The sequence below is a fragment of the Manacus candei genome, unplaced genomic scaffold (assembly GCF_025592945.1).
Source record: "Manacus candei isolate 608988 ecotype Guabito, Panama unplaced genomic scaffold, ASM2559294v1 h1tg000049l, whole genome shotgun sequence".
NCBI lineage: Eukaryota > Metazoa > Chordata > Aves > Passeriformes > Pipridae > Manacus > Manacus candei.
Genome location: NW_026138097.1, coordinates 19,419,741 through 19,432,301, shown reverse-complemented (window position 1 = coordinate 19,432,301; position 12,561 = coordinate 19,419,741). Strand labels below are relative to the sequence as shown.

Here is a 12,561-nt window from a genome sequence, read left to right as displayed (position 1 = left end):
TAAAACTGACTCTAGATCTTTTAAAGTGTTGTAGAGTCTGGAATCACTATAAACTTTTAAGAATAATGGAGCAAAGGCTTTTTTTGTTTCAGGTTTCTTTATAAGTACTGTAGAAGAGCTGCTTTTTTTGCTTTTTTTTTTGGTTGTGCATCTCTTCAATGTGTTCAATTGAACGCAAAATCTTAATCAACTCTAGGGTATTCCTAAGACTCTTCTATTTTTAAATAGAGATTTAAAACTACTCTGTTTTGTGCAGTAAAATAAAGTATGTTTTAAAATCTCCCCTTTAAACTACTAAAATTTCAGTGTGTAATTTTTTCCAGAAGTCTGTAGTCTCAATGGGACAGTACATTCACTTCATGGTTTAAGCTTTGCTACATGGAGACAGCTTCCTCTGCTGACAGCACCTATTTGCTTCCTTTAGATCTGTGCTCTGATTGCCTGTATACTCCCCTTGCCCCAAGAAATCAAAACATTTGACAAGATCAACTCCCAAATACTATCCCAAAACCCTACAGCGAGTCCTTGTCAGACAGCTTGAAATTTTGATTTAGCTAACTTAAGGCCAATGAAACTATGGAAAACCTTCACCAGTTTGCTTTCAGACCAACTCTGCTGCATGTGTTCATAAGTTCCATAAAGATTGCATGCTTTCTGTTTAATACAAACAGTATATTTTTTTTCACACCCATCCTTGCTTTTTATATTTTATTTTTGTTTCCCTTGCCTTGGTTGGATGCCTGTGTATGTTTAATCCAAATCCCTGTCCAGTCCTGGAGTTTGAACTACGGAAAGCCAAGGAGACCATACAGGCCCTTCGAGCCAACCTGACTCAGGCTGCAGGTGGTGTACATAAACCTTTTCTTAAGTCTCTACTTTGAACAATGTAGAAGTAGCTGAGCTCATCCTCTATGAGAGAGTAAAATTCAGTTACTTTTTTTTCCTCCCCAGAAAATGAAGTTCCTTTGCAGGAACGAAAAAATTATAAATCAAGTCCTGAAATTCAGGTAGGTGGCTGGTGATAACTGAGCTTTGCATGGACTTTATGACGGGAATAAAGATGAACCAAAGATGTAGTGTATTGTTTTCTTTTTTTCCAGGAGCCAATCAGACCTCTTGAGAAAAGAGCTCTAAACTTCCTAGTTAATGAATTTTTATTGAAGAATAGTTACAAGCTTACATCAATAACATTTTCAGATGAAAATCATGATCAGGTAAAGTTTGCTTGTGATTGGGTTTTTTTTTTTACGTGCTTGCTTGCCATATTCTGATCTTGTCATAAACTCAGGTTAATTACAATGACTTCTCCTGAGCATGTAGTTCACTTCATATATATATGATTACTCTTAAAGTTAAATATGTTAGTTAGCATTCTCATATATAAAACTTGGTTTGAAAACACAGCAGTTTGTGGGTATTTTCCCAAAAATTATAGGAAGGAAACAGTGTGTTCTTTAAAGGAATCAAAACAAGAAGCAAATTACTGTGAGTTATGGGTACCTGTATACTTTCTTGGATTCTGATGTGACAGATCTGGATCTTGAACATAATCTTTTCCTTAAATCATACTCAGTTGATTTGTGCAGGATATACAATTTACTCGTTGTTTGTGATCTGGGCATATATGTGAGTGTACTTAATGACCCTGTGTCGTTTAATACAGCACTGAAGAAACTCTCTGTCATAAGGTGTTATCTTAGATCTTTCCAAACATAGCTAAGATGATTGCTTTTATGTCTAATGTTCTAAATGATTCTGCAGTACTGTAACAGTCTGCCTCTGGGAAATTACACCTGTACTTGTGGCTGACATGGGAACAAAACCAATACCTCTATCAGTAGAAAACCTTCTATCAGCTGCACTGACTTCTGCTAGAATTTGAGCAATGTTGTTTCTGATTCTAAAAAGTGTTCATGTCCTAGAAAAAAGATAAATTGTAATCTGTGTGGTTTTGAAAGGTCCTGTCTTTAGTATGTTACCTAGAGCTGCCTTTAGGATGAAAGTGCATTGCTTCATGAAGTGGATCCTTTCTCTGCTATTGTTTCTTGCTATTTGATTTAAGCTTTCATCTGCTCTACTACAATGCAGTCTTGATGTAATTATTTTGCTGTTGTATGGCCTGTGGTCAAATGAGGAAGAGAAACAAAAATAAAAGGAAGTATTTTGTATGCTTTAGTTTTTTTTAATTCCTTTGAAGGATTTTGAACTTTGGGATGATGTAGGATTGAACATTCCAAAACCTCCTGACCTGTTACAACTCTACCGTGACTTTGGAAACCATCATGTTACTGCAAAAGATGTGGTGGATGCATCAGTTGGTGTAGAAGACGATGAGTTAGAGGCTGATACTCCTATACTTGGGACCGTCCCTGTATTTGAAACAACGCCACAGTCAATAGAAGTAAGACTGTACAGAAGAAATGTTACATCTGTTTGCAATATTACTTTATTGCACTAAACTCTTTTTTTTCTATCTTGTATTTAGCAATGTTTAATAGTGCAAAAATTAGAAGATCAAATCAGTGTGTTAAACAGTGAGAAATGGTCTTTGATGGAACAAATCCAAAGACTTGAGAGGTATGTACTTACCAATCTACTCAACTGCTGATAAATGTTGGATAACTTCTCAGTGTTTTTCTAGCACATATATGGAAACATACAACTTACAGGTATGAAATTACTAGGAATTCTTCAGGGCAGGGCAGTCTTTCCTTTTCAATACATGGTATTTCATTAGAAAAAGGGAGAAACTTCAAACTGATTATATCTATTATTGCCCATATAATTTAATTTTGTAATCAATTTTGTTCTTTCAATGTAACTTCTTTATTTTTTTGAAACATAATCTGATGTATTTTGCATAGGTTTTCTTTTCTCTTAGCTTTGTAACTCCTTAGTACTGTGATGTGCACATACTGGAGTTGAGGGAGCTCTTTCCAGTACGTTGTCCTTATTTCTGTGCTTCAGTCTTGTGATTTGAACAGCATTCTTATGAAAGCTACAGAAATATTTCATTTACCTTTCCTTTTCCAGTGAAATAGATCTTCTCAAGAATGAAAACTTTGCTGTGTCAACAGTTTATGGTGTAGCTCCCCATCCTTTAAAACAAGTGCCTCTCACGGTCTCAGAGGACAATGGACGGTACTTGGATATCAAGAGCTCTGAGAATGACAATAAACATGGAAACACCGAGGAAACAAACCTTGCTTTATCTGCTGAAGTGGACTCAAGGACTTCTAAAGACGATATGCTAAATTCTGTGTCCTGTAAAGAGACAGAGAAACTGTCCTCACGTGCTCCATCATCTAAAACTGCAGTCCACTTTGATAAACCTAATAGGTTAGTGATAGGTTGTAAACTGGCATGCTATAATTAAAAATTCTTGTAAAGATAGTAGATGTTTTTCTAACAGTAAAATTCTGCCACATGAATAGATCATGTGTGTTTTGAATGCAAGTAAAATACTTACCATACCTCTAGGATACAGTACTGATATTTTTATATTGTTCCTAATCTTTTTAGGAGGGAGTACACATGGCAAACCTACAGTTTCAGTATTAAGTTTCAGCGTTTCTTTTTGCCTTCTGCTTGTTTCTAAAACCAGTCCTGTTTGCTGCAGCAATAGATAAAATCAGAATAGTGAATGGGAAAACAAGATTCTCTTTTAAGTTATAATTTCATGATTATCTTCTGTTCTGCTTGAAGAGTTGTTTGAAAAAAATTTTTGTTATTTCTATGTAGATGTGTATAACTCAGAGTATCTAAGAGAGCAGTACATTTTTATTTATATATTTTTTGAATTATCAGAAAGGGTATCTGATGGCACTCTGCTTTTTTGAGGTTTGATTTTGGGGCAAGTCTTCACTGGGTAGCTATGATTCTTTTAACTAAAATAAGGTATTCATGTGGTGTTATTCCTTGGAGACTGAGTTTGTGTGTCTAAGAGTTCTTGAGAAAGCCTCTCCAATCTATAAAAGTCTTTTTATAGTGAAGAGAGGAAGTGAATTGTTTGTTAAGTGGTAGAATAAACCACTGTGTAGCCATCGGGAGTAACATGTACCACAGAATTAAGGAGGGTATGTACAGCTTTTAATACTACCATTGTGGACAAAGATGTGCAAGTAGATCACCTTACAATCTTATTGTTGCTGTTGCTAGGGAAGCAGGCAGCTATCTTGCTTTGTATTTTGTCAGTTCATGTAGCATTCTTTTGCTGGTGTTGATACTGTAATATGCTTCTAGAAATATCTTCTGTCTGAAAATACCAAGTAGAAATCTGTGTGACATTCTCTGCAGATGGAATATAAATGCAAGCTGTTGGGAGGCAAGAAAAAGAATACCTATAAAATGGAGTTGCTACCCCTGCTAGTAATTACCTTTTCTTGTAAACTCTTAAGTATCCTGCTTTCTCTGGATTTTCTGAACTTCTTGCACTGACTTCTAGGGTCGGGGCACTTTTTCAGGGATATCAACTTTAGAAGTGGACAGGAGGAATGAGTTCTGATTTTTTAATACAGTCCTTTAGAGTCTCATGACAAATTTCTTCTCTTTTAGTTGAGTATACTGGTGTTTAACAGGAAAATAAAACAGCTTAGATTTTTCTGAAGAATGGTCAGTGGTTTGATTTAAGCTTTCCAGAGTTTGTTTTCTTTTTAAATTTCTCTCGTATCTTAGCTGAATATTTAGATTAGGTAATAATCAAGACTTAGATCTGTTGTACATGGATTGCTAAATACTTGTCTGCCTACTTTCATTTGTGGCTTGTTGCAAGTTTGTTTGCTCAGAGTAACGGTGAGTGCTGGGTGGCATTAAGTGCATGAATATTAGATTGATGGTTTGGGGATAGTGAGGATGTGTATCAAAATAGGATTAAATCACTGACTGAGGAAGGAACTGCATATTTCCAGTGGGATTTATGACAGTAGAGTCTAGAAGAACAGCATTTGTTTCGCTGCTCACAGCTGTTTTAAATATAACAGCACATGGATTTATTTGAAAAGTGGTTCAATGAAGCCATGAATCCCCATTGAGTTAACTTCAGAAGTCCCCTCAAATGCAGTTCACTGCAGAAATAAGTAATGCCTGTGTAATATGTAGCTATTTTTGTACTCTGCTTTGGGCTTAACACCTCAACGAAGGGTCAAAGGAAACCATATTTGATACAAAATTTTATAGAACAGTATGTAGTACTAAATTTTTTTCCCGGATTATGCACTAGGTTTTTAATAACACAGTAATATTTTTCACTAAAAAATACATTATTTGTTAAGTATTTTGAGATCTGTGGAAGAAGCAGCACAATAAAAGTGCTGGATATTTATTGATTTCAACCCAAGGGTGGTTATTTGTAGGAGACAATTACAACAATTTATTCAGAATGTATTAAGAGAGATTAAAAACTAAGTCTCTATCCTAAAAGGCAAGATTGTTACTACTGTATCTAGAGAGTGGATTCTTGGCATAAATCTTGCCCAGATGGGAAGAGAGAATAGAAGAGCAAGTGAGCCTGCTTTGTGTGACTGCACTTAGAGCAGCTGTGCGTGCATGATGGCAAATGAGGACATGGCCATCATTGGAAAAATGCCTCATCTAACAGATTGCAGTAGAAAGCAGTAGCAGCAGTTTAAATAGACTACACCACATGTATTTATTCAACTAATTTAAGGTGTTTGGTAATTTGCACCAAATACAAGGTGGTGTCTGTATATTAGCAGTCCTGGCTTTTTGAGTAAATTCACTCTTGTGGTGGTGTTATACGGAATAGAATAGTAATGCTTGGGTTTTGTATTCATCATAGTTTCATATATTTGAACATCTTCACTAGTGACGTCTTGAAGAGACTTTCCACTGACTTGTATGCAAGAGGCTTGGGTCTTTCATTGTTTCTGTCCAGCATAGCCATCAAGTGCAAGGCTTGCTCCTGTTCTTCCAGTGTAAAAAAACTGTAAAGCCTTTAGTAGAGCCTGTAAATCTGTCAGTCAAGAATATTTTACAGAATAGGGACTAACTTATTGTTTAACAGAAGTTCTTTACAACTGGCTAGCATTTAAGTAGTTTAGTAACTTTTCTAAAATGAACCTTGCACAAAACCAAGCTGACTAGAAGTAAAACATACTTCCTTCATTGAAATTTAAAATATGGTTTAAAACCCTGTACTGTCAAGAAACTTGATTCTAAGTAGTAAATTTAAAATCTGATCGTATTTTCTAAATAGTAAGAGGAGGAAAACTGGTGTATTTATGTGTATCCTCCTGGATTAAACAGTTATAAGTAGGAACTTTGATTCTTAATGTGATTTTTTTGGTTAGCAAAGGTAAAATGTATTTACTATAGTGTTATATTTCAATCTATTAGATAAAAATATATGTCCATAGACATAATTAGATGTGTGTAGGATTTTGTGCACTCAGGTGCATTTTTAAGAGTTCAAAGATGATACCAGTTTCCACATAAGAAATAGGAATTGTGCCTCCTTTCTTAAGCTGATATAGTGTCATTAGAGGATTCAAACAGCAGATGATGATACAGAGTGAGATACTTTTTGTATGTGTTTTGGAAGACAAATGTTGATTTTCCTCTTTAAATATAGCAGCATTAGATTAGCATCTAAGTACAGACCTCAGATAAGGCAGAGGAAGTTGTTATTATGAGGAAAAATAGGATGCTGATGCTGCTTTGCCTGTGTAGTGTAATGGTCAGTAACAGTTTTCTGAGAACATTTTTGCCAAATTATCCTCTTGGGACAAGGGTGTTTTGAGACTGTTATCAGATTTTATATGTATGCTTAACGCTTTGAGTAGCTCGGCTGCATTGGCTGGTGCTGTGTGTGGCCATGAGGCAGTGCTTCTACAGATACACATTGTATGAGGGCTTAGATAGCAATTTAAATTTAATTGTGAGTTTCTGACTATGCTTTTGAATCCAACATTTCAATCCCAAAGTGGTGGTTGAGCAATCTCTATATAATGCTGAAGCTTGTAAGTTGACTGACTACTCAAATGCTTTTATGCAATGTGCAGAATCAGAGCATTAGGCAAAAATAGAAAAAATACTGTTTCTTGTGATTTCTGTGCCCACACCCCTCTGTTTGCATAATTGTGTGCTTCCTCTTGTATTGCTAAAGCTTCCTTTTCTTCATGCTTTAGTCCTATATTTGTCTGTGCAGCAGTTTGAAAGATGTTACATTTTTCGGAACTAAAAGTAACTTCTTAATTAGGACACACGGGTTTTTTGTCTTGCTACAAACTAAACACCTTGAAAGTCAACAATGATTTTAAACAAAAACTTCTGTATTATGCTTCACTTAAAACATGCTTTCCGAGCGTCATTTTGCCTAGCCGAGTAAACAAGAATGAAAGGACTTGTTTTATCAACTTTCTGATTTATGCTTTTTTTTCCCCACTCCCTTTTTGATGATGTTTCAGGAAATTGTCACCAGCTTTCCATCAAGCACTACTGTCTTTCTGTCGGATGTCAGCAGACAGCCGTTTGGGATCAGAGGTATATTTCCCAGTTGACGTAAACTAAAAGAGCCTCTATTTTGCATGGTAGCAGTAGTTAAACAATCAATAATTGCTTTGAAACAAGACATGAGCATAGATGGAGAGGTGAATCTATGTGCATGAAACTTAAGAAATAAGGATGTGATTTCAGATTTCAGCTTAAATATGGAATCTAGTGATAGATATGTAATTACTGGGAAGGTTTGAGTCTCTAGCAGTGGATTCATGCTTTTGAAGTTACTGATAGATCAAAAACTTACAGCTTAATATGTGGGAGTAATTGAAGTATTTTTCTGGTAAGTGGTCAGCCTGCTGTAACCCTTAGTCCTCTGAAAGGATATTTTTCTGTCTCTGTGCTTCTTTTAAAAAAAGCAAACAAACAACTTGGTTTTCTAGGTATCTCGGATTGCAGACAGTGAAAAAAGTGTCATGTTAATGTTGGGACGCTGCCTGCCTCACATTGTTCCTAATGTGCTACTTGCAAAGCGAGAGGTGAGGAACCCTGAAATTTTACATTTTATTTTTATCTGGATGTTTTCTTGTTCATTTTGAAGATGTTGTATGTCATTTCGTGAAAGTCTGTTACTTGCAATCATGTTCTTACTTTTGTGCATGCATCTCTGCTCCTAGAAAATGGTTTTGCACCTCTGTCAGGTGAGTTCAGTAAACCTGCATGGTATCCTAATACTTCTTCCTCTGCTTAAGGCACCCATTAGTGTTCAGCAAGACTGTTACTGTAGGTCCATCCTTTTGTGGTAGCACAGATATTTTTGTTAGAGAAGATCATGTTAATATGCATTACAAAGAGCAGAGGCTATAAGTTCAAACATTAAATTTGGTTTGTTTTGACTATTAATTTTAATAAGGATTGATGTTTGGGTTCTTTTGCAGCACTATATACTTGAACAAAAAAAATATTTTAATGTCTTTTTCTAGAAGCTCCATGTATCAGCCAAGATAAGGTTCATCAAGAATAGTCCTTTGGTCATTTTCTTACAATCTTGCTCATATGTTTTCCTTACTTTTATAATGAAACTAACTAAAAATTATGAAAATGTAATGTGTATTTTGAATGTAACTAAAGATGGTGGTTTGCATAGTCATTCTTGCATAGCATAGGAAAGGAAGACTGGGATTGAAGATGGGGAAAAAAGTGACTGGTTTTGTGTGCTTTGTTGTAAATATTGCACATTACCCATATGTGTGGAAAAAAAAAAAACAAAACAAAAAAACATATCAAACAAAAATTCAGTGGCCTTATAGTTGACACTGAAATAAAGGGTTTGAAGTAACATAGCTTGTTGAGCAAGTTTTAGTCCTTGTTGACAGGACCTACAGTATGGTAGCCTTCGTAGTGTGTTTGCATAAATTCATTGTAAGGCTTTGAAAAATCCTCAAGAAATTTGTACTGATCCTGTAATCTAAAATTTTATACCATACAAGTAATTATTGGTGGTTGACATGGTGAACCTCAGACATGTGCCATGTTTTGAAAGTTCATAAAAGGCTTTTTTTTTGCTGAGGGAGTGAGGATGTTAACTGGATGCTCTGGAAATGGTTCTGTTAATAGTCTTTCAGAATAATTCTGTGAATGTTCATGGATCAGTGCTTAATTTCTGATTTCTTATTTATTCCTTTCCTTCCTTCTGCTTGGCAGGATGTGGTATTTTAGCTTCTTTTCAAAGCTTGTAGCATAATCTGTGTAATGCATTTAATATTTGTGGGACCTTTTAGCCTATTTCCTTCTTATTTAGTTTTACAGTTGAAGTTACATATGATTACATGTATTTTTGCCTTAAATGAATTGTCTGTTTCAGTTTACTTGAAAAACCACAAGTGAGAATTGGGTAACTGAATTGCATGGGATGCTTAATTTTCCAACTATTGAAATTTGCTGTAAAAATACCTGGTTTTACTTGCCACCCCTTGCTATAACTATTGTAATGTTCTTTCAGATGTAGTCATGGAATTTGAAGGAAAAATTGGGTAGACTATCTGTTAGTATTTATTAATATTGATATTATGAAAAGCTAACCTAAGAACTAGGCTCTCTTCAGCAAGTTATAACTTTGAGTCTTGTCCAAAACCAATGTTATAATGCAAGTTTTACACAATGTTACAGAGAATTGATGTAAAAATATACCTAAAGATCACTAATTGGAGACACGTGTAACGAGTTCAGATTATAATGCAAAGTGATTGCCAGTCTGCTCTGAAAAGATGAGTGGTAGTATTTAAGATCTTACACTGGCAGTGCATTAGGCGTGAGAGTTAAACATCATTTTTTGATGACTCCTTGAAATACCTTTGTTCTTTAAGCATCCATTATGTTGAAATTGGTTGCAAAATCTTAAGCTGAAAATGTTGCGTTATGCATCTTTATTTTGGAGAAACTGAGTTTGCTGAGGTTGACAACCTCTCAGTAGTTATTATCCCTTAGCAGAGATTCAGAAGCCATTTTTCCTATGCTTTTTGCCATCTTAAGGTCAGTAGCAGCCCACCTAACTTGGTAGTAAGTGTTCCAGTAGATACTACAGTTGACACATTTCTGAAATTATTTCTTATTCTTCTGTATTGGTGCAACTTTCATGTCTGTACTTTAGGTTCCAGTGGAAGGTAAGAAAGAAGGAAAGACACAGTATTGAGTAGGGTGACTGAGGGGATCATTTTAGTTGTTTCTAAAAAAGTGGTTCAACTGGGTAAAATCAATAACACAGGATAATGGCCTGAAATTTAACTACATTGTAAACGGCTTTCTCAATTGTTTTTTACCGCTTAAACGTAAAACACATTTTAAGGTGTAAAAAACCTAAAAGTAAAATCAGCCACCAAAATCTGTCAAGAGGTATACCATAATAATTCCTTTGGCGAAACTGTAATTAGAGAAAAGCAATCTTTTAAAATTTTTGGGATAACTAATCAGTGCAATACTATTTCTTACCCTTTATAAGGTGTAAAAGTCAATGTTTTTTGTCAGAAAACAGAAGTAATCCTGTTTGTATGTACAACTTCAACACTCTGCAGTATGCAGTATGCAGTCCTTTAATGGAGTTTGGGCCAGAGTATACTTTTTGGCTTAATATTTTGTTACTCCTGTTCTTAATCAAGAAACACTTAACTTTTAACTACTTACATCCTTTATCTCACCTATTATTCCAGTGTTAGTCCTGGGCATGAAACTTGTCCACCATTAGTATCTTCTACATGACTGTTTCTATTTCACAGAATATGGGAGAACAGAGAAATTTAAATTAACAATATTACAATATTTTCTTTTACTCTGTAAAATTTAGATTGTGGTAGGCTTCTATAAAACTGTGTGTCTGAAAAACAGGAATAGTGTTGACCGCAGCCTGTTTGCTGGTCCTTTTTTGGCTTACATGGCGTGTTAGTTTTGGTTTGCAGGGTTTTTTTTTTTTCTGGGGATGGGAGTGCTCCACTAACATCAGACATAAAGTAAAAATTAAGTCCCTTAATTCCCTTCTCTTGGATGTGAGGGGGTGGTGTAGTTTTCTAAGAATGAAATAGCTCAGTGTCATAGAGTATCCTTTTTATCTCTAGTCTGAAAGTCTTTCAACACTGTCTTTAAACCTAACATAATTCATGGATGCAAGGAGTTGAATGTGATGTTTAGGAACTGAATTGCTAATTGTTACTAGTTGTATCACTAACTTTTATATGCAGGTTTCCAAATAAACAGTACATATAGACAAAGAAGTTTAAAGTTTTTTCACACCCTTACCTGCATTGATTATTGTGTAAAACCATCCCTTTGGGATCTATGATAGGCTTGATTTCGACCCTGGAGTAATAGTCTCATCTCATGAAAGGCAATTAGAGTTGTGATTTTAATATTTATAAGATTAATAGCTCAATATTCTGAGTCATGCACTGATGTTATGATTAAATATTTTTTCACTTTAAAACTCAAAAGGTGAATTCTTAACTTCAAATACAGTCTTGCACAAGACAGTCCATATCAGTAGTTTGTTAGTAACTGCAGGTATTTCAGTTGCTGCCAATAAGATTATTTTATTAACTTGTTGTCAGAGGCTAAGTTACATGGCATTGGTTTACAATATAAGCATTTACTATTAAAGGAACACATTAAAAAAATAGATCATAATGTCATCCTGGTTTATACATTGTCACCTATTTGCAATATTATTACATTAATATTTGAAATAATAAAATATTTTTATTCTAACCTATTGAAGTAACCAGTCTTGACACTTAACACTAATTAAATTTATTCTTTGAGATAATTATTTGCTAAGGAACACTCAAACAAGAAGACAGTATTTAATGAGTGAAACTATGATGCGGAAGACTTGTTGGAATGCTTAGCAAAAAATAGTTATAATGATGGAAAAAACACAGACAGAAAATTCCTTGCTACCTTCTAAGATGGTTGCTATACGATACACTTTAAAAAATCCCAGACTTTAATACTTTGTTGTAATACTTTTCATATGCAGGAGGAACTGTCTTGCATATAGCTTAGGTGATACTACTTACTATTAAAAAACCGCTTTCTTTTGTCCATAATGAAGAGCTACTCCATATGCCCATGTAAATGTTGTCTTTATTGAGAACTTTAATCAACTCAAATAGTGAATCCTCTTTGAAGATAACAGAACATGTTGTTATACGTTAGGAAAACATTCAGAGATACTATGGTTAGAAAAATGTGGGGTTTTCTTTGGAGAGACCTATGTGAATAGTTACACAGAAGTAGAACAGAGAGAAGACAGGTTGTTTCAGTTCTCCTGTGCAGTGCATTAGACCACTTTCATAGCATTGTCTGTCATTCACCTGTTTGTAGGTTACCTCACAGTAAAAATAACTTTTTTCTCTCTGTTATACATCTGGGTACCTTACAGATATAAACTGCTTCAGATATGAATTTGTCCTTTCAGTAGTAGAGGTGAAACCTTTGACACGATGTCTTATTTCATCAAGTTGCAAGTGCTGACAATGTTATAATGTCAGTCTGCTTGGAATCTAATGAGAAAAGCATATCAAAGTTCTGGTACCACTTCTTCTAGTATAGTCACTG

The 12,561-nt window shown here is 34.9% G+C and overlaps 1 protein-coding gene across 4 annotated transcripts in view; it reads left to right on the top strand.

The window, feature by feature from the left end:
• The window catches only part of RELCH (RAB11 binding and LisH domain, coiled-coil and HEAT repeat containing), a 74,084-nt gene that overhangs the window by 24,781 nt on the left and 36,742 nt on the right, over positions 1 to 12,561 (top strand). For all 4 annotated transcript variants that reach the window (XM_051799358.1, XM_051799356.1, XM_051799355.1 and 1 more), the window contains exons 3-10: positions 772 to 843; positions 952 to 1,007; positions 1,101 to 1,214; positions 2,198 to 2,401; positions 2,486 to 2,577; positions 3,034 to 3,339; positions 7,425 to 7,500; positions 7,899 to 7,994. In XM_051799358.1, the coding sequence (XP_051655318.1) occupies positions 772 to 843; positions 952 to 1,007; positions 1,101 to 1,214; positions 2,198 to 2,401; positions 2,486 to 2,577; positions 3,034 to 3,339; positions 7,425 to 7,500; positions 7,899 to 7,994 (1,016 nt within the window). The remainder of the gene's footprint in view (positions 1 to 771; positions 844 to 951; positions 1,008 to 1,100; positions 1,215 to 2,197; positions 2,402 to 2,485; positions 2,578 to 3,033; positions 3,340 to 7,424; positions 7,501 to 7,898; positions 7,995 to 12,561) is intronic.